Below are 23,148 nucleotides of genomic sequence, written 5' to 3' on the forward strand. Positions count from 1 at the left end.
CCCAAGGGGAAAGGAAACAGACTTCATTAGTAGCATAAATTAGCTCAACCAAGCTCCAATTGCAGAATTAACAAATTCTGAGTATCAGAAACAGGCCCCAAGCACAGATAATCTGGAGTAAGCACTAAAGGAAATAGGAGTTTTCAACCCTGCAGAGAGGGAGCAGGGCTGATGAAAAAAAAAAAAGAGGCTTTTTGAGTTGGACAGCACAAAGTACTGGAAAAGGGCTAGAGCCCAAGTAAAGGGGGCACCTAGAACCTGGGAACACATAGAGCCATGTACCAACTCCAGCTCTTACTTGGCAAACCTGGAGAACCAGAGTTCATTGCTGAAAAAGCTTTTTAAAAAAATTTCTTAACAGCTTATTGGATATAACTGCAAACACTGAGGCTCTAGCACTGACCCAGACAAGGGCATAATTAAGGCACATCTGAAAGACAAATATCAGGTGGCCTATTCCCTAAATATTTGATCTTCCCCAAGAAAAGGGGTGCAAGGCCTAGCTCAAATGGTGGCCCAAGGGAATTCAGGCCCAATGGGCTAGAAAACAAAAGCAATCAAAGCCCAACTACTACCTCTGCCTCTGTCTCAACCATACCCCTTGCAGGAAGAGGGTGCAGAAATGAAAGGCACAGCATAATTTTAAGCTGGTGGGAATCTGAAGGCAGACAAATACCATATGCTGGGCAGGACAGGAAAAGCAGAGTCTAGAGACTTCTTAAGAAAGTTTAACAACCTGCTGGTTCTCACCCTCAAGGTAATTTGATACTGGCTGCTCTCTCCTGAGACAAGGACATGTCTAGTATTGGAAAATCTGACTGGGGTCAATCATATCTAAAGATACCCTCTTCAATAAAAAGCCTCCATATAGGCAGGGCAAGAAACAGAAAAATTCTTAAACAGAATCTATGCTAGAGGTCTGGAATAAGTTGAACCGAATACCAAAGAGCAGATACAGAACAAAGCCACCCAGCAATAAAACCTAGGTAAAAGAGTGAAAACAACCTCCAAAATAAACTTAGAAAGTGAAATGCCTAGATGCCAGAAAAAATGAGTCATATTAGGAAAATTGAAAATATGGCCCAATGAAAGGTACAAACTAACACTTCAAATGAGATACAAGAGTTGAAACAACTAATTCTGGATGTTCAAATACGCATACAAAATCTCATCAAAAATCAAATCAGTGAGTTGAGGGAAGATATAGAGAAGATATTGGGCAAACATAAAGAACCCCAAAATTTGAAAAACAAACTGCAGAACTTATGGAAGTGAAAGGCACAATAGAACAGATGAAAAAATGGAGACCTACAACAGTAGATTTGAAGAGGCAGAAGAAAGGTTTAGTGAACTAGAGGATAAGAAATCTGAAATCCAATGCACAAAAGGAAATATAGGGGAAAGAATGGAAAAACATGAGCAGGATCTCAGGGAATTTAATGACAACATGAAATGCACGAATATACTTATTATGGGTGTCCCAGAAGGAAAAGAGAAGGAAAAAGAAGAAGACTAATGGGGGAAATAATCACTGAAAATTTCACATCTCTTATGAAAGACATAAAATGAGAAACCCAAGAAGTGCAGCATACTCCAAACAGAACAGATCCAAAAAGACCTGACTTTGGTCCAAGACATGATTAATCAGATTGTCAAATGTCAAAGACAAAGAGAGAATTTTGAAAGCAGCAAGAGAAAAGCAATCCATCACATACAAGGGAAGCGCAATAAGATTATGCCTAAATTTCTCAGCAGAAACCATAGAGTGGGGAAGGCAGTGGTATGATTTATTTAAGATTCTGAAAGAGAAAAATGGCCAACCAAGAATTCTACACACCCAGCAAAACTTTCCTTCAAAAATGAGGGAGAGAACAAAATATTTCAGACAAATAGTCACTGAGAGAATTTGTAACTGTGAGACTGGCTCTACAACACATACTAAAGGGAGCCCTACAAGCAGATAGAAAAGTCAGGAGAGAGAGGTCAGGAGAAGAGTGTAGAAATGACACAGATTTTATCTGACATATAAAGTCCAAAAGACAAAATGACTGAAGAAAGTGCTGCCTTTACAGTAATAACATTAAATATTAATGTATTAATTCCCCTCCAATTAAAAGACATACACTGGCAGAATGGATTTAAAAACAGGACCCTTCTATAAAGGATGATATCATCATATATTTTAAAATTTCAACTTCTGTAGGAGTCCAAAGGGAGAGATGTTTATTTGGTGCGAAATTTATATTTGGGGTAGAACATTTCCTAATTTAACTTGTATGGTCAGTTTAATTGAACATCATAAGTACAGGGACTCTTGAATAGGGCATGAGATTTTGTTGGTTTGTCCAGGTTAGTGTGATACCCTGATAAATCCCAGAGTGATTTAGATGGTGAATAAAGAAGTATTTGCAAAGTCCCCTTGGGGGATGGGAGAAAGGGGGGAATATGCAACTTCCCTATTTGGAGAATTTCTGATATTCTCACAGAGAGTGGGGACAAAATAGGCCAACCACTCAATCTTGGAGTTCACCCCTATGAAACTTATTCCTGCAAAAGATAGGCTAATTCTACTTAAAATTAGCTAAGAGTCACCCATAGAGAACCTCTTTGTTGATCAAATGTGACCTCTCTCTGTAAGCCAATACAGCAAATGAACTCACTACCCTCCCCTCCCTACGTGAGATATGACTCCCAGGGGTATAAATCTCCCTGGCAACGTGGAACAGAAATCCCAGTATGAGCCAGGACCCAGCATCAAGGGATTGAGAAAAACCTTCTTGACAAAAAGGGAGAAGAGAGAAATGAGACAAAATAAAGTGTCAGTGACAGAGATTTCAGAGTCAAGAAGTTATCCTGGAGGTTATTCTTACACATTAAATAGATATCCCTTTTTAGTTTATTGTGTACTGGAGTAGCTAGAGGGAAGTACCTGAAACTGTAGAGCTGTGTTCCAGTAGCCTTGTTTCTTGAAGATGATTGTATAATGATATAGCTTTTACAAAGTGACTATGTGATTGTGAAAACTTTGTGTCTGATGCTCCTTTTATCTAGGATATAGACAGATGAGTAAAAAAACATGGATAAAAATAAACAAATAATAGGGGGGACAAAATTAAATAAATTAGGTAGATGGAAATATTAGTGGTCAATGAGAGGGAGGGGTAAGGAGCATGGTATGTATGCATTTTTTGTTTTTATTTTTTATTTCTTTTTCTGGAGTGATGCCAATGTTCAAAAAAATAATCATGATGATGAATACACAACTATGTGATGATATTGTGAGCCACTGATTGTACACCAAGTATGGAATGTTTGTATGTTAAAAATTTGTATGTTAAGTTTTATCAATAAAAAATATTTTTAAAAGAAAAGAAGGACCTATCTATATGCTATCTATGGGAGACTCATGTTAGATCCAAGGACAAAAATAGATTGTAAGTAAAAGGTTGGGAAAAGATAATTCAATCAACGAACCAGAAAATAGCAGGAGTACCTGCTAATCTGACAAATTAGACTTCAAATGTGAAACAGTTAAAGAGACAAAGAAGAACACTGTGTATTAATAAAAATAATAATTCAACAAGAAGGCATCACAATCATAAATATTTATGCTCCAAGCCAGAATGCTCCAAGATACATGAGGCAAATACTGACAATATTGAAAGTAGATATTTCTACCATAATTGTTGGAGACTTTAATTCCCTCTCACCAATGAATAGAATATCTAGACAGAGGATCAATAAGGAAACAGATTTTGAATAACACAGTAAATGAACTAGACTTAACAGACATTCACAGAACATTACACCCCACAACAGCAGGATACACACATTTCTCAAGTGCTCATGGATCATTCTTAAGGATAGACCATATGCTGGGTGTGTTGGTTTGAAAGGAAGCATGTCCCCTAAGAAAAGCCATGTTTTAATATAAATCCCATTTCTTAAAGGTAGAATAATCCCTATTCAATACTGTATATTTGAAACTGTAATGAGATCATCTCCCTGGTTGATGTGATTTAGTTAAGAATGGTTGTTAAACTGGATTAGGGGATGACATGTCTCCACCCATTTGAGTGGGTCTTGATTAGTTTCTGAAGTCCTATAAAAGAGGAAACATTTTGGAGAATGAGAGATTCAGAGAGAGCAAAACGATGTAGCCACGATATGCAGAGTCCACGAGCCAGCAACCTTTGGAGATGAAGAAGGAAAATGCCTCCTGGGGAGCTTCATGAAACCGGAAGCCAGGAGAGAAAGTTCGCAGATGACGCCTTGCTTGCCATGTGCCCTTCCAGCCAAGAGAGAAACTGTGACTGTGTTCGCCATGTGCCTTCTGACTTGACAGAGAAACCCTGAACTTCATCAGCCTTCTTGAACCAAGATATCTTTCCGTGGATGCCTTTGATTGGATATTTCTATAGACTTGTTATAATTGGGACATTTTCTCGGCCTTAGAACTGTAAACCAGCAACTCATTAAATTCTCCCTTTTAAAAGCCATTCCATTTCTGGTATATTGCATTCCGGCAGCTACCAAACTAGAACTCTGGGTCACAAAGCGAATCTCAATAAATTTAAAAAGATTGAAATCACACAAAAAACTTTCTTAGATCACAATGGAATGAAGTTGGAAATCAATAACAGGCAGAGGGCCAGAAAATTTACAAATATATTGAGGCTAAACAGCATACTGTGAAACAACCTGTGGGTCAAGGAAGAAATTACAAAAGAAATAAAATATCTCAAGGCAAATGAAAATGAAAACACAGTCTATCAAAATTTATGGATACTTCAAAGGCAATGCTGAGATGGAAATTTATTGCCTTAAATGCCAATGTTAAGAAAAAAGAAAGAGCAAAAATTGAGGAATTAAATGTTCACCTGGAAGAACTAGAGAAAGAACAGCAAACTAACCCCAAAATGAACAAAAGGGAAGAAATAACAAAGTTTAGAACAGAAATAAATGAAATTGAGACCCTGAAAACAGTAGAGAAAATCAAGAAAACCAGAAGTTGGTTCTTTGAGAAAATCAATAAAATCAACAGAACCTTAGCTAGGCTGAGGAAAAAAAGAGAGAGAAGATACAAATAAATAAAATCAGAAATGGAAGAAGAAACATGACCATTAACCCTGCAAAAGTAAAGGAGGTAATATAATGAGAGGATACTATGAACAACTGTATGACAATAAACAAGATAATTTAGATGAAATGGACAACTTCCTAGAAAGGCATGAACAACCAACATTGACTTGAGAAGAAATAGATTACCTCAACAAATCATTCACAAGTAAAGAGATTGAACTGGTCATCAAGAAGCCCCCACCCCTAAAAATGCCCAGGACCAGACGGCTTCACATGTGAGTTCCACCAAGAAAGAGTTAGTACCAATCCTGCTGAAAATCTTTGAAAAATAATTGAGGAGGTGGGAAAACTACCTAACTCATTCAATGAAGCCAACCTCACCCTAATACCAAAGCCAGACAAAGATACTACAAGAAAAGGAAATTACAGATCAATCCCTTTAATGAGTATAGATGCAAAAATCCTCAACAAAATACTTGCAAATTGAACCCAGCAGCACATTAAAACAATTTTGCACCATAACAAAGTGGGATTTATTCCAGGTATGCAAGATTGGTACAACACAAGAAAATCAATGTAATACACCATATCAATGAGTCAAAGCAGAAAACCACATGATCATCTCAATTGATGCAGAAAAGGCATTTGACAAAATTCAACATCCTTTCCTGGTGAAAACATTTCAAAGAATAGGAATACAAGGGAACTTCTCAGTACAAGGGAAAAACCCACAGCTAATATCATCCTCAATAGGGAAAGCCTGACAACTTTCCCTCTAAGATCAGGAACAAGTCAAGGACGCCCACTGTCACATTGTGCTGGAAGTTCTAGCCAGAGCAATTAGACAAGAAAAAGGAATAAGTCTACCAATTGGAAATGAAGACATAAAACTCTCACTGTTTGCAGATGATATGATACCATATGTTGAAAATCCCTAAAAATCTATCGCAAAGCTACTAGAACTAATAAATGAATACAGTAAAGTGGCAGAGTACAACATTAATATCCCCAAATGAGTAGTGTTTCTATACAGTCGTAATGAGCAATCTGAGGAGGAAATTTAAAAATTCCATTTACAATAGCAACCAAAAGAATGGGATATTTAGGAATAAATTTAATTAAGGGTATAAAATATATATACACAGAAAAATATAAGAAATTGCTAAAAGAAATCATGGAAGGCCTAAATAAATGGAAGGGCATACCATGTTCTTGGATTGGAAGACTAAATAAAGTTAATATATCTATATTTAATAAATTCTACCTAATTTGAGTTATAGATTCAACACAATACCAATTAAAATCCCAACTACTTAATTTGCAGAAATAGAAACACCAAAAGCCAAATTTATTTGGAAGGGCAGGGTGCTCCAAATAGTTAAAAATATCTTGAGAAAGAAAAATGAAGTTGAAGATCTCTCACTACCTGACTTTAAAGCATATTACAGAGTTAAGGTGATCGAAATAGCATGGTACTGGCATAAAGATATACGTTGACCAATGGAATTGAATTGAGTGATCAGAATTAGACTCTTATATGGAAAATTGATCTTTGATAAGGCAGTCAAGCTAACCAAACTGGGACAGAGCAGCCTTCTCAATAAATGGAATTTGGAGAACTGGATATCCACATGCAAATGAATGAAAGAGGATTTATATCTCACACACTATACAAAAATTAACTCAAAATGGATAAAAGCCCTAAGCATTAGAGCTAGGACCAGAAAACTTTCAGAAGAAAATATAGGGAAATATAAATCTTGTGATAGGAGGTGGTATTCTAGATCTTACACCCAAAGCATGAGCAAGGAAAAAATAGAAAAATGGGATCTCCTCAAAATTAATCACTTTTGTACATCAAAGAACCTTTTCAGGAAAGTAAAAAGGCAACCTACACAATGGGAGACAATATTTGGAAACCACATACCAGATAAGGGTTTAATTACTGGAATATATATAAAGAGTTCTACAACTCAACAACAAAAAGATAAACAGCCTAATTTTAAAATGGGCAAAAGGCATGAATAGACACTTTACAGAAGAGGAAATACAAATGGCTAAAAGGCACATGAAAAGATACTCAGTTTCACCTTTTGCTGTTAGGGAAGTGCAAATCAAAACCACAATGAGATATTATCTCACAACTACTAGAATGGCAAGAAAAAAGAAGAAAACAAGTGCTGGAGAGGATGCAGAGAAAGAGGCACGTTTACCCACCATTGTTAGGAATATAAAATGGTACAATCTCTCTGGAAGGCAGTTTGGTAGTCCCTCAGGAAGCTAAGTGTAGAATTTTATGATCCAGTAATCCCATTACTAGGTATATATTCAGAAGAACTGAAGGTAAGGACACAAACAGAAATTTGCACACCAATGTTTATAGCAGCATTATTTATGATTGCCATGTGATGGGAACAGACCAAATGGCTATCAACAGACAAGCAGCTAAAGAAGTTGTGGTATATACATACAATGGAATATTATGCAGCTGTAAGTCAGAATAAAGTCATGAAGCATATAACAATGTAATACATTACTGAATGTAACAGGAATCATTCTGAAACTAAATGTCAGTGGGGGGGGACATGGAGGGAGGGCTATGGATTCTTTGCGTAAGCAAAGGAAATGTCCTCATATAGATTATGGTGGCAAGGGCATGGCTATTTACTTAGGTTGGATTGTATTATGTGTGACTAAAAACTGTTTAAAAATGAACAGAGAGGGCATTGTGACAGTGGCTCAGCAGGTAGAGACCTGGGTTCAATTCCCAGTCCTTGCCCATGCCAAAAAAAAAATGAACAGAGAGAAACAAGTGCTAGAGAAAATGTGGAGAAAGATATATACCTATTCATTGTTGGTAGGGAAGCTGAGAGGCGCAGCCCCTATGGAGGCCAATGTGGTAATTCCACAGGAAGCTAGGGATAGGAATAGGGATATTCCTGCCATATGATCCTGCAACCCTATTGCTAGGTATATAACTAGGAACTGAGAGTGGGGACACAAATGGACATTCGCACACTGGTGTTTATGGTGGCAGTGTTGACGATTCGTAATGGATGGAAATGGCATAAGGGTTCAACCACTGAAGAATGGAAGGGGGAACTGTGGTATATACATACAACAGATTGCTGAACAACTGCAAGAATGACAAGTTGTGAGGCATGCAACTAGGTGAATGAACCTTAAAGACAGCATATTGAATGAAATGACAGAAACCAAAAGACAAATATTATCATTATCATGCCTCACTCCTATGGATAACCATAATATACAAACCCAGAGAACTGAAGTCTAGAGTTCAGGTTATCAGGTTGGGGCCTATAGTAAAGGGTCCTAGATCATAAACTCTTATACTGGTCACATATATTCAGGTGTTGTAACTTATTTCTAAAGTCTGAGGTACTGAGCTATTTGCATATTACCTGGTCATTCCCAGAAACTTTGGGTATTTGTGTTACACCTGAGACTCAGAGTCAGGGCACTGAAGCTATGAAAGTCAGCATTACCCCATACAGAAACTATTTTAAAAAATTGAAAAAGTGATCAAACTTCAACTAGAGATATGAATGAAACTGATCTGGTTAGGATTAAGGTAAATTCAAGTACAGGGTATAGGATAATATGGTCCATATTTTTAAACTTCAACTTCTATGTGAGACCAAAGGAAGGGATGTTTATTTGGTACAAAATTTATATTTTGGACAGTGCATTATCTAATTTAACTTGTATGTTCAGTTTATTTGAACACCATAATTTCATGAAATCTTGAATATGGTGTGAGAGCTCATTGTTTTGTACAATTTAATGGCATGCCTGATATATTCCAGAGTAATTTAGGCAGAGAATAAAAAAGTATTTTGCAGAGTCCCCTTGGGGGACTGGGGAGATTGGAAGAAATATTTAACTTCCCTGTCTGGGGAATTCCTGATATTCTCGCAAGCAGTGGGGACAACAAAATTCAATAGGCTGAGCCCTCGGTCTTGGGGTTCACCCCTATAACACTTATTCCTGCAATGGAGAGGCTAAAACTACTTGTAATTATGCCTTAGAGTCACCCCTGAAAAACTTCTCTTGTGGCTCAGATGTGGCCTCTCTAAGCCAACTTGTCAGATGAACTCACTTCTGTCTGCTTTATGTGGGACATAACTCCCAAGGGTGTATAAGTCTCCCTGACAGCATGGGACAGGACTCCCAGGATGAGCTGGGACCTGGTGTCATGGGATTGAGAAAGCCTTTTTGACCAAAACAGGGAAGAGAGAAATAAGACAAAGTTTCAGTGGCTGAGACGTCTAACAGGTAGTTGGTTGGGTGGTGACAAAAGACTAAACTATGGTATGAAATTAGGATATAAAGGGAAGAACTAGTATAGAGAGATAAGAAAAGGTACAAAAGGTCTTGACATCATTCTTTAATATGTTAGACATTGCAAGGCCTAGACAACAATGCGTTCCTGTCTTCACCCTTTTCAGCTGCCTTTTCTTCCTAAAATTCAAGTTGCACTGATTTAAGGGCACACAAGGAGGAGTTGGCTTATAAAATCTTTAAGTAATCGCTATGCTATTTTTCTACTACAGAAGTTTTTTTAAATCCTTAATAACCAAAAGCAAGATTATAAAAATACACTCAATGATAGTTAATAATGGTTAGTATTTATATGAACTGCCATATCTATATATTATTTATATACTTTTCACACTTCTCCAAACTTCAGGTTGGAGTGACAGAAAGGAAAGAAAAGCTTATAGCATGATAATTACTGAGCAGTTGATGTTGGCCAGCTTCGACATTCTTTCTATACATTATCTTATTTCATTTAACTGCTATAAGAATCTACAAGGTAGGCTAATATACATATACACACTGTAAAGTTGAGGAACCTGAGGCTTAGGGAGGTAAATTACCCAATATCACATGGCCAATAAATGGTGAGGCTGAGATTTGAATTTAGGGGTATCTGACTCCAGAGCCAACCAAAAAACCATTTTGTTGTTTAGCCTTTAAAAATTGAGAAAATCTCACAGTGCGCTCCTGGTGAACATAAACAATTTCACAAAACATCAACATTAGACAAGACCATTATATGATGATGATGAGCCAAGACAAAAACAAGTTCACTCCATAATCATGTACAAACACAATGAACATTGTCCGAGCCACAGAATACTACCACCCCCCTCTCCTAGCCTTTAGAAGCAACTGCTGCTGCCTTACCAGTTATAGCTGTATTCTTGCTCTGGTCTGACCTCACTAGAGATAAGATTTATTAAGATACCAATCATAGGATCATTCCCACTTTCCAACAGCACACAGTCCTAAGCAAACCCACACTTCCCTCTACCCACCCCCAAATTACAAACAAAAGTGCAGATCTGGTTATAAGGCCTTCCTAATATTCTCTTGCTGAAATGCCCCCAAGATTCCATGGTGCTCTTTCTCTTGGTGAAAGTAGCAATAAAGTTGATTTTTGTTCAACTAAACAAAAATTATGAAAATCATTTGATCTGTTGGCTCCATAAATCTGCTTAATTAGATGACATTATTATTACCTCACTTACCCTCTTTTTAAAAAGAAAGATCCAAAGAGAAGAAAATGTAGTAACAGAACTAAACTTAAACTTTTCTTTCTAACTGGAAAGTAAAAAATGTTCTAATTGTTTATGTGTTCCACAGCTGAAGAAGGCTCTCGACGAAGCCAACTTCAGATCAGTGGAAGTGTCCCGGACCAACCGAGAGCTGCGACAAAAAATAACAGAGCTGGAAAAAATACTGAACAGTAACAAGGAGAAAATGAAGAACCAAAAAGCTCAAATTAAACACCACTTGTCAGCCAAAGTGAATAATGCTCAGAATATAGAGAGGATGAAGGTTGTAATAGAAACCCCTCACTTCCTTAAAGATCAGGATAAGGGAGTTGGGTAGTGTCCAGAAAGGAGGGGTTTCAGAGTACTAAGAACAGCATGTGTAGCTCTGGAAATTATAGCTACATCTGGGAAGTAAACAGATTGCCTTGGTGGGACCCTTTCTTCTTTTTCATCAGTAGATATTTGATGTGTAAATGTTTGTTTTTCATTAGCTGTGAGTGGCCTCTTCTAGCTCCCCATCTGTCTTTTTCGCATTCATTGTACTAGACTTCGCTCTTTCAGGGTCAACGAACCAAATGGAAAGGAGAGCCCAGCAGGAACTGATAACTTTGGGTCTCATATGGGGATCTATCTGTCATCCTCTAGGCCAAAAGAGGAAGTGAGTTTTTCCACTGATCATCTTTTCCACATTTACTTTCAGCAAATAGAAACAGAATTGAGGCAAATGGAGCTAACCAAGGATCAATATCAGAAAAAGAACTATGAACAGGTAGATGACTTCCACAAACCCTATATTTACCATTCACACAAAAATCCCAAACTTGGATTCACCACAAATCTCTCCCTTTGTGCCCAGTCATTGAGTATCCAGAAGTTTGTATCTGAGATGACCAACCTGCAGAAAGAGATGCACCTATTGGCCAAGAGCCAATATGATGCCTCAGCAAGGAATAAACAACAAGAGATCCAGCTGGAGGCAGAGCGGAAAATAAGGCAGGAACTAGAGAAAAGGTGCCAGGTAAAAGGTTTCTTAAAATCCATAGCAAAGATTGTCAGCAAATAGAATATGTCACAACCCAGCCTTTTCTTTTTATGTTTCTGATTTATATGACTGATTGATTTTAATTTATTATGAGCATGTTTGGCTTCAATGGCCAATTTTCATACAATTAGAGAGGTTTATTTCCAGCAAGAAAATAATCCTCTTTGTATCTGTCTAGGTGAACAGATTTGGAGCAACAGTTTAAACTCACCTTGCAGTACTACCTAGCTTATATATATTTCATTAAGTGAATTAGGGTCAAGAATGAAAACTGTAGCATGTTATTCCTTTTAATTTGGTTTCCACATGTATATTTGCTAAAACTAATTATTCTGTCTCAGGTATTAATTTCTTATTTCTCCTGAAACAAATTATCAGAAATTTAGTGGCTTGAACCAACACAAAATTACTATCTCACAAACCTGGGTGACAGAAATATAAAATGGGTTTTCTGCCTAACAATGTGTCAGCAGGCTACATTCTTTCTGGAGGCTCTGTAAGAGAACCTATTGCCTTGCCTTTTCCAATTTTTAGGGCTATCCTTATTCCCAGGCTTGTTGACCCCTTCAAGCCAGCAATCACATCTCAGCCACTTTGCCACACCTGATTGTAAGGTAGGAGAGAAATAATCTAGCCATGTGTCCAGGAGACAAAGCAAAAAAGATTTGGTAATCAGCTAGCCCTCCTCTCCTATATAGTGTGTGTCAATTCTATTTGACTTCAGCAACTATTTTATCATCATTATTCTAAACTGTCCTAAACAGTATTTAATATTTAATACTGAAATATTAAAGATTTAAAAACCCAGCCTTTTGTGCCTAGATTTTCTAGATTCTATAGAAGAAAACAAATATGCAAATTGTTTATCTTAGCAAAAGCTTAGAATCCTAGTGTCTGGAAAGAAGCATGTATAGCTTTGAATATGACAAATATTCTCAATTTTCAATTTAATAGAAATGATGTTCATTTTTAAAGAACAGCTAGAGTTCACACATGCAAAATACCAGTTACTAAGTCAGACTTCTAAGCTGAATTTCATAGTCTTTCAGAAACTTCATACCCCTTAGTTCTTCCCTATAGCACTACACCCATGATGTTACAGGACTGTTAGCTATTCCCAAACTAATAAAAAGCAGAACAATATATCACTGACAAGGGACTTCAAGAGGTTATTGAGCATCTGCTTCCCAATAGGGAATTGTCCATTATGAAAAGTATTCTGCCAATTATGGAAAGAGGTTTTAATCATTTTTTCTCAACAGAATCTATAAATCAAACTCTGGAATCATCTTCTATGATATATATTTATATTCATATTTATCATGTATTTTGGTAGCACCTGAAGCTGGAAAATTACCATAAGATGCTTTTATAACTTGGGTCCCCATTTATTACAATAATTAAAGCTTTTTTTTCTATCTAATACATTGGAAGTTTGTAAACATTTTCAACGTTTCAACATTTCCTAACGTTTTCAGGAACTAGAAGAAACTGTCAGACATCTGAAGAAATGTAAAGAGGCAACAGAGAATAAACTGAAAGAAGCCAGTGTGGAGTCAGAACAGGTGAGCCAGACCCTAGGACATAAAGACCTAGAAGCTTTCTTAGACCTAGCAACCCTGAAATACACAAGTCAGTGTGAATTCTTGATTAACATAGTTGTCAAGAGTACAGTAGGGGAGGAGAGTGCCAAGATGGCAGCTTAGCGAGGTGTGGGATTTAGTTCATCCTCCAGAGCAGCTACTAAATAACCAGGAACAGTACAGAACAACTGCTGGGGCCATGTCAGTGACCGGACACACAGCATACCCCAGTCTAGACCAGCTGGACCAGCTGCAAGCCCCACCACAACCATGAGTGCCCTAAGCCCGGTGGCCAGCACCCCTCCCCCACAGACTGCTTCCCAGAGGGGAAAGGAAAGGGACTTTAACAGTAGCAGGTGCTGAGCACAACTAAGCTTCAAGTATGGAATTAATTCACAAATTCTGACTACTAAAAATAGGCCTCCAACTCAGGTGAACCTGGTCAAAGCAGAGGTTGCTGATTTTTGCCCTGGCACTGAGGAGGCAGGGCTGATGGAAAAAGAAACAGGTTTTTTGGATCTGACAGCACATAATACTTGAAAGGGTCTGGGCTCTGAAGGAAAGGAGGGGGCACATAGGGTCTGAAGGTACACAAAACAACATACCAACTTACGCTCTTGATTGGCAAACCTGAGGAATGGGGGTCCTGCTCTGAGAAGGATTTTTCTCTTTCTTTTTTTTTTTTTTGTGGCTGTGTTTCTACAAAGGCTTGACTGCCTTTGGACACAGTGGCAGTACTTCTCAGGCTGCAAGTGCCCCAGACAGAGGCAGAAACAAGCTTGTTGGAGAGCTTGTCTGGAGCCGGTGCCTTTCCCAGGGGAGAGGTGGGACCCAGCTCAGGTGGCTTCCCTCCCTAAAGGAATTCAGACCCCAGGGCTTGGAAATTTGAAGCCATTAAAGCCAGCCTACAACTGCTCCTCTGTCTAGGCCATGCCCCCATCAGGGAGAGATTGCTAAAGTCAAAGGTACCATATCATCTTATGCTGGTGGGACCCACAGGCAGACAGTCACCACATACTGAGCAGAATAAGAAAATCACAGAGCCGGGAGACTTCACAAGAAAGTCTTACCACCTGCTGGGTCTCACCCTCAGGAAAAACTGATGCAGGTGACTTTTTCCTCCTGACAGAAGGCTAGTTTGGTCTGGGAAAATCTGGCTGGGGTCCATAATACCTAAGAAGACCCACATAAAGGTGGGGAGGCAGGAGAGTGGGGGGAGGCACCAGACAGGCAGGGTAAGAAACAAGAAAACAAGAACTGAAAAATTCTGCTCTGTTAAACAAAACCTAAGCTAGTGGTCCAGAATAAGCTGAACTGAATGTCAAAGAACAGATAGACAACAAATTCATCCAGCAAGAAAATCCTAGGTAAAAGAAGGGAAAACAATCTCCAGAATAAACTAATTAAGGTAATTAAATGCCTAGACACCAGCAAAAAATAATGAATCATGCTAGGAAAATTGAAGATATGACCCAGTCAAGGGAACAAACCAACAATTCAAATGAGATACAGGAGTGGAAACAATTAATTCAGAATGTTCAAACAGACATGGAAAAACTCATCAAAAATCAAATCAATGAATTGAGGGAGGATATAAAGAAGGCAAGGAATGAACAAAAAGAAGAAATGGAAAGTCTGAAAAAACAAATCACAGAACTTATGGGAAGGAAAGACACAGTAGAAGAGATGAAAAAAAAACAATGGAAACCTACAATGCCAGGTTTCAAGAGGCAAAAGATAGGGTCAGTGAACTGGAGGATGTAACATCTGAAAACTGACAAACAAAAGAAAGTAGAGGGAAAAATAATGGAAAAATATGAGCAGGGACTCAGGGAATTGAATGACAATATGAAGTGCACGAATATACATGCTGTGGGTGTTCCAGAAGGAGAAGAGAAGGGAAAAGAAGGAGAAAAACTAATGGAAGAAATTATCATTGAAAATTTCCCAATTCTTATGAAAGACCTAAAATTACAGATCCAAGAAGTGTAGCATACCCCAAAGAGAATAGATCCAAATAGATGTCCAAGACACTTACTAATCAGAATGTCAGAGGTCAAAGAGAAAGAGAGAATCTTGAAAGCAGCAAGAGAAAAGCAATCCATCATATAGAAGGGAAGGCCAATAAGACCATGTGTAGATTTCTCAGCAGAAACCATGGAGGTGAGAAGATATTAGGATGATATATTTAAATTACTAAAAGAGAAAAACTGCTAACCAAGAATTCTATACCCAGCAAAATTGTCCTTCAAAAATGAGGGAAAAATTAACACATGTTCAGACAGAAAAATCACTGAAAGAATTTGTGACCAAGAGACCAGCTCTGCAAGAAATATTAAAGGGCGCACTAGAGGTAGATACAAAAAGACAGGAGAGAGACATGTGGAGAAGAGTGTAGAAATAAAGACTATCAGTAAAGATAAAAAGAAGAAAAATTAGATATGACATATAAAACCCAAAAGGCAAAATGGTAAAAGAATGTACTACCTGTACTACATTTAGTAATAACACTAAATGTTAGTGGATTAAATTCCCCAATCAAAAGACATAGACTGGCAGAATGGATTAAAAACAGGACCCATCTATATGCCGTCTACAGGAAACACATCTTAGACCCAAGGATAAACAGGTTGAAAGTGAAAGATTGCATGAAAAAAATATTTCATGCAAATAACAATCAGAAAAGAGCAGGAGTAGCTATACTAATATCCAACAAGTTAGACTTCAAATGTAAAATGGTTAAAAGAGCCAAAGAAGGACACTATGTATTAATAAAAGGAACAATTCAACAGAAGACCTAATAAACATAAATATTTATGCACCAAGCCAGAATGCTCCAAAATACATGAGACAAACACTGAAAAGAGAAATAGACACATCTACCACAATAGTTGGAGACTTCAATTCCCCACTCTCATCAATGGACAGAACATCTAGACAGTGGATCAATAAAGAAACAGAGAATTTGAATAATACAGTAAATGAGCTAGACTTAACAGACATTTATAGAACATTACACCCCATAACAGCAAGATACACCTTTTTCTCAAGTGCTCATGGATCATTCTCAAGGATAGACCATATGCTGGGTCACAAAAAAGTCTCAATAAATTAAAAAAGATTGAAATCATACAAAACACTTTCTCAGATCATAAAGGAATGAAGTTGCAAATCAATAAAATAGGCAGAGTGTCAGAAAATTCACAAATATATGGAGGCACAACAACACACTCTTAAACAACCAGTGGGTCAAGGAAGAAATTACAAGAGAAATCAGTAAATATCTCGAGGCAAATGAAAAGGAAAACACAACATATCAAAACTTATGGGATGCAGCATAGGCAGTGCTAAGAGGAAAATTTATTGCCCTAAATGCCTATACCAAAAAAGAAGAAAGGGCAGAAATCGAGGAATTAACTGTCCACTTGGAAGAACTAGAGGAAGAAGAGCAAAGTAACCCCAAAGCAAGCAAAAGGAAAGAAATAATAAAGATTAGAGCAGAAATAAATGAAACTGAGAACATGAAAAGAATTCAGAAAATCAACAAAACCAGAAGTTGGTTCTATAAGAAAATCAATAAGATTGTTGGAACCTTAGTAAGGTTGACAAAAAGAAGAAGAGAGAGGATACAAATAAATAAAATCATAAATGCAAGAGGAGACATAACCACTGACCCCACAGAAATAAAGGAAGTAATGACAGGATACTATGAACAACTTTGCGCTAATAAATTCAACAATGTAGATGAAATGGACAACTTTCTGAAAAGGCATAAACAACCAACATTGACTTGAGAAGAAATAGATGACCTCAACAAACTAATCACAAGTAAAGAAATTGAATCAGTCATTTAGAAGCTGCCAAAAAAGAAAAGTCCAGGACCAGAGGGCTTCACATGTGAATTCTACAAAACATTCCAGAAAGAATTAGTACCAATCCTTCTCAGACTCTTCAAAAAAAAATTGAAGAGGAAGGAGAGCTACCTACCTCATTCTACGAAGCCATCGTCACCCTCAAACTGAAGCCAGACAAAGATATTACAAAAAAAAGAAAACTACAGAGCAATCTCTCTAATGAATATAGACGCAAAAATCCTCAACAAAATTCTAGCAAATCGAATCCAGCACCACATTAAAAGAATTATACACCATGACCAAATAGGATTCATCCCAGGTATGCAAAGATGGTTCAACATAAGAAAATCAATTAATACACAATATCAACAAATCAAAGCAGAAAAACCACATGATCATCTCAATTGCAGAAAAGGCATCTGACAAAATTCAACATCCTTTCCTGTTGAAAACACTTCAAAGGATAGGAATAGAAGGGAACTTCTGCAAAATGATAAAGGGAATATATGAAAACCCTCAGCTAGCATTATCCTCAATGGAGAAAAACTGAAAACTTTCCCCCTAAGATCAGGAACAAGACAAGGATGTCCACTATCACCATTGTTATTCAACATTGTGTTGGAAGTTCTAGCCAGAGCAGTTAGAAAAGAAAAAGAAATACAAGGCATCAAAATTGGAAAGGAAGAAATGAAACTCTCACTATTTGCAAATGATTTGATACTATATGTCAAAAACCCCCAAAAAACCACAGAAAAACTACTGGAGCTAATAAATGAGTACAGCAAAGTGGCAGGTTACAAGATAAACACTCAAAAATCTGTAGTGTTTCTATACATAGTAATGAACAATCTGAGGGGGAAAACAAGAAAAAACATTTCATTTACAATTGCAACCAAAAGAAAAAATATTTATGAATAAATTTAACTAAAGAGACAAAAAACTACAAGAAATTGTTAAAAGAAATCACAGAAGACCTAAATAAATGGAAGGGCATACTGTGTTCATGGATTGGAACACTAAATACAGTTAAGATGTCAATTCTACCTAAATTGATTTACATATTCAATGTAATACCAATTAAAGCCCCCAAAACTTACTTTTCAGAACTAGAAAAACCAATGACCAAATTTATCTGGAATGGCAGGGTGCCCCGAATAGCTAAAAGTATCCTGAGGAAAAAAAAATGAAACTGGAGGTTTCATGCTACCTGACTTTAAGGTATATTATGAAGCTACAGTGGTCAAAACAGCATGGGACTGGCATAAAGATAGATATACAGACCAATAGATTAGAATGGAGTGTTCAGATATAGACCCTCTCATCTATGAACAATTGATCTTTGATAAGGCAGTCAAGCCAACTCACCTGGGACAAAACAGTCTCTTCAATAAATGGTGCCTAGAGAACTGGATATCCATATGCAAAAGCATGAAAGAGGACCCATATCTCACACCCTATACAAAAAATAACTCAAAAGGATCAAAGACCTAAACATTAGATCTAAAACCATAAAACTGTTAGAAGAAAATGTAGGGAAATATCTTATAAATCTTATACTAGGAGGCGGTTTCCTAGACTTAACACCCAAAGCAAGAGCATTGAAGAAAGAAAGAAAGAAATGGGAACTCCTCAAAATTAAACACTTTTGTGCATCTAAGAACTTCATCAAGAAAGTAAAAAGACATCCTACACAATGGGAGACAATATTTAGAAATGATACAGTAGATAAAGGTCTAGTATTCAGCATATATAAAGAGATTGTTCAACTCAACAACAAAAAGACAGACAACCCAGCTACAAAATGGGCAAAAGACTTGAACAGACTTCTCAGAAGAGGAAATACAAATGGCCAAAAGGCACATGAAAAGGTGGGAAATGCAAATCAAAACCACAATGAGATATTATCTCACACTAACCAGAATGGCCATTATCAAGAAAACAGAAAATGACAAGTGCTGGACAGGATGTGGAGAAAGAGGCACACTTATCCATTGTTGGTGGGAATATCAGATGATACAACTGCTGTGGAAGGCAGTTTGGCGGTTCCTCTGTAAGCTAAATATAGAATTGCCAAATGACCTGGCAATACCATTGTTAGGTATCTAGTCAGAGGACATGAGGGCAAGGACACAAACGGACATTTGCACACCAATATTTATAGCAGTATTATTTACAATTGTGAAGATATGGAAACAGCCAAAATGTCCATCAACAGACGAGTGGCTAAACAATCTGGTATATACATATGATGGAATATTATGCAGCCGTAAGACAGAATAAAGTTATGAAGTATGTGGGGGAGGGGTGCCAGCCACCACGGCTTGGGGTACTCACGGTTCTGGGGGAGCTCACAGCCGGTCCATCTGGTCCAGACTGGGGTACACTGTGTGTCCAGTCACTGACATGGCCCCAGAAGTTGTTCCGTACTGTTCCTGGCTATTTAGTAGCTATTCTGGAGGACAAACTAAATCCTACACGTCACTAAGCCGCCTCTTGGCACTCTCCCTCTTTTTCCATCTTTTTTTGCCTTTTACTCTTGAGTGTGTTCAAAATCATTTTTCCTGTCTTCTAGTTTGCTTATTCTTTTTTCTGCCTCTTCAGATCTGCTGTTGTGTGTCTCTAATATATTTTTTATTTGGTCTATAGCATTTTTAATCTCTGTGATATCTGGTATTTTTCTATCTATCCTTTTAAATTCTTCTTTATGGTCTTCTAGTGTCTTCTTTAGCTCCTTTATGCAATTAGCCATCCCACTGACTTTATTTAGTAGAGTTATTTGAACATCTTGGATTAGTTGTTCCAAAGTCTGTCTCTCTTCTGGCATTTTAATTTGGTCATTAGGCTGAGCTATATCTTTCGGTGTGTTTATATGATTAGTGATCTTCTGTTGCCTTCAAGGTATGGAAATATCTTGATAGGGCTACTTCTTTGGAAATTGATTCCCATCAGTATCCTAAAGCTTTGTATTTGAGGGACAGCTGTGGAGCAGGATGCGTGATGGGGTGGGGCACAACTGTGCAGTGATGGGTTGTGGTGCAGGTATAGGCAAGGGTTAGGGATGCTATGCTGGTGCCTGTGAGTATGAGGTGCAGAGCGCTGGGTTGAAGAGATGTGGTGTGGAGCACCGTGGGGTAGGGGTGCAGCTCAGGCAGGCCTTGGAACACAGGAGCAGGGTGCAGTGGGAGGCAGACGGTGGAGGGGCTGTGCAGATGCATGGGGGCTGGTGTGCAGGCAGAATGTGGGTAGGCACTTAGAGCTTAGGGGTCATGGGTATCAGGGTGTGGGGTATGGGCCACAGAGATCATGACACAGAGAGGGCCATGTGCAGGTGTCTCCTTGTGCTGGGGGAGGTGTCCAGGGGGCCCAGGATGCAGGAGGTACAAGTGTGTAGGGGTGGGACACAGATGGCTGGGATTGAGGATATAGGTGAGGGGTGGGTAATGTCAGGTGGGCATGGCCCTGGCACAGCTGTGCAGGCACAGGGTGGTGGGTCAGGGGGTGCATGTGTATCCAAGGTGGGGGCTGTGTAGTACAGATGCACACATAAGCACCTGCCAGGTGTGAGAACAAGGTGCTTTGTGTTGGGGGGTGGGGCAAGGGTGTACATGAGTGTGGGACAGGGGGGTGTGGGATGCAGGGGTCAGGAGGTCGGTCCACGGATGCCTGGGCTCCCAGTGGGGAGGATGTGGTTGTGTGCACGCCAGGGGTAGCGGGGTGGGGTTCAACTGCGTCGTCTAGAGGCAAGTGTGACCTGCATGCACAGTCAGTGCTTGCCCAGAGCTAGGGGGCCATGGCAGGGGTATACACATGCAGGTGCATATGGTAGGAGCCGACACTGATGTACGCATACACAGAGCTCAGGCGCTGGCAGGGCAGGGGGTGGGGGTGGCCTGGGTATGAAGATGAAGACAGGAAGGAGGTGGGGGTAGAAGGATTGGGTGCGGGTGTGCGGGTTTTAGGAGGGACAGTGCTAGACTGTGCTGGAGACATGAGTCAGGTGGGCTGGTGTGCATAGGTGCGAGTGGCAGGGGTGTGCTGCAAGGATACACAGGGCAATGGTTGGGGTGGAGGTGCATGGAGAGCGGTGGGTATTCAGGTGATGGGTTCAGGTACGTGGGGCCTGGAGAGAGTCACGGGTCACGGGGCAGGGCAAGAAACACAAGTTGGCTTACTTTCTAGTTCTTTTCATTTGGAAAGGGGCACACTAGGCTGTTTACAGTAGCTGGACAGTTCCAGTTCTCTGCATCTCAGTTCTTCAGCTTTTGTAACTAAGGCCTCCCTAAATAGTGTAGAAGACCCTTCCAGGTCACTTATACCCTGGAATCACCATCCAGTTGCCTTCCTGTACTTCTCTAGCTGTTCCTTGGAGCAGGAGTGAACTCAGCCTATCCTTTTTGGCCATCTTCTTCAATGCTGTTTTGTACTTTTATTCTTATTTTTCTTTTGGATCCTCTCAACTTAGTTTATATCTAAGAAGTGTGCATGAACAGTAGCAGGCCTGCATTGCATTCTTTAACATCTTCATTCAGAAGTTACTTTCATCTATAGGATATTGTTAAATTTATTGTGCAAATAAATTGGAAGGACCTTGCAGTCAAAATTTGGATCCTTAAAGTCTCTCAAACTAATGCACAAAAAACTTGTAACTGTTTCTTTGTTCTAATTTTTAATAATCAAAATTTATATGTTTAGATAACAGCTAACCTAGAAGAAGCTCACCGCTGGTTTAAGTGCAGGTTTGATGGTCTCCAACTTGAACTGACAAAAAACCGGTTGCAAAGGCTTCCCCGGGAAGACAGATGGCAAGGAGAGGTAAAGTATTTAGACATAGCTGTCTTAAATTTTGGATTTGTTCCTTCTCAGATTTGTGATTCAGAAGTTCTCTCTTTAGCTACTCCTTCCATTAATCTTTACATTTGTTTAAGCCATTACTAGGACACCAATGAACTAAATTTTTTTCCTAAAAGTTGCACTTACCCAGATGGTCTAGATTAGAACTACCTACCTTGATGAGTAAATGATATGAAGACAAAATGGGTCCTCAGCTCTGCAGAGTTAATTTTAAATAGTTAGTACTAGATTTGTTTTCTTTTCAGCAGGACCAAGACATAAGACATGATGTCTTACCCAACCAGTCTGCTCTACATCGATGGGAGACAAAACAGAACCTTAGGTTCATGCCCAAGAAGTACCAGCCTGAGGTAGAAAGGAAGTAATTCCTTAAGAGAAGAGCTTCTCCATGGATGGCTACACATCCGTCATTCTCTGAGCCCTAGCAACTAGGGCTGGCCCATTTGTTTCTACAGTCAACCAAATGTGAAGACTTTGATGTGGGCTGAAGATTTTGGACCTGAGTTTATCCTTTTGTGGACCCTTTTATATCAATACAGAACCACCCCTATCTTTTTTGTCCCTTTCCCCATTTTCCATCCAATAAATTTATATTAATTTGTTGTATGATTGGAGATGCTGGTGTTTGATACTTGTATGTATTTCTAAGTAGATCATTAGCAAAAGAACATTTAAATGAGGCATTAAGTGGTATGAGTACTTTGTTTCACCAGAGTGTCTAACTACGTTCAATAGATAATTCCTGAAATAAAATTCAAGGAAAAGAATCACCTGGAAAGTGGGAGAACATTTCCACTGTGTTGTAAACATATGCTCTTCTTTCATAATTATCAGCACATCTTTAATAAGATTAATATCTCTATTCTTAAACAAGAAGTCTCGGAGACTATATTTATAGCTTCTTTCATTATTGAAAAAGGAATTTATTAATAATTAATCCAGATTTAATGTACAGAAAGTGGCACTTTATGATGGATTTTGGTAAGTCTCCCTTTGAAGTTTTACCTGGTGTTAACTAGGTGGCCATTCTAGTTTTGCAAGATCTTATCCTCAAAGATATTTTTTTTTCTTTTTTTTGCATGGGCAGGCACCGGGAATATCAAACCCAGGTCTCTAGCATGGCAGGTGAGAACTCTACCACTGAGCCACTGTGG

At 38.6% G+C, this 23,148-nt stretch overlaps 1 protein-coding gene across 13 annotated transcripts in view; it reads left to right on the forward strand.

The window, feature by feature from the left end:
• Positions 1-22,600, forward strand: part of CCDC150 (coiled-coil domain containing 150) — a 170,898-nt gene extending 148,298 nt beyond the window's left edge. For 9 of the 13 annotated variants that reach the window (XM_077154522.1, XM_077154530.1, XM_077154533.1 and 6 more), the window contains 6 exons: positions 10,753-10,947; positions 11,365-11,433; positions 11,521-11,682; positions 13,185-13,271; positions 21,836-21,955; positions 22,240-22,600. In XM_077154522.1, the coding sequence (XP_077010637.1) occupies positions 10,753-10,947; positions 11,365-11,433; positions 11,521-11,682; positions 13,185-13,271; positions 21,836-21,955; positions 22,240-22,359 (753 nt within the window). In that variant the 3' untranslated portion in view covers positions 22,360-22,600. The remainder of the gene's footprint in view (positions 1-10,752; positions 10,948-11,364; positions 11,434-11,520; positions 11,683-13,184; positions 13,272-21,835; positions 21,956-22,239) is intronic. The other 4 variants (XM_077154523.1, XM_077154534.1, XM_077154535.1 and 1 more) reach the window with 2 other exon arrangements.
• The last annotated feature ends 548 nt before the right edge of the window (positions 22,601-23,148 follow it).

Source organism: Tamandua tetradactyla, chromosome 3 (assembly GCF_023851605.1).
Source record: "Tamandua tetradactyla isolate mTamTet1 chromosome 3, mTamTet1.pri, whole genome shotgun sequence".
NCBI lineage: Eukaryota > Metazoa > Chordata > Mammalia > Pilosa > Myrmecophagidae > Tamandua > Tamandua tetradactyla.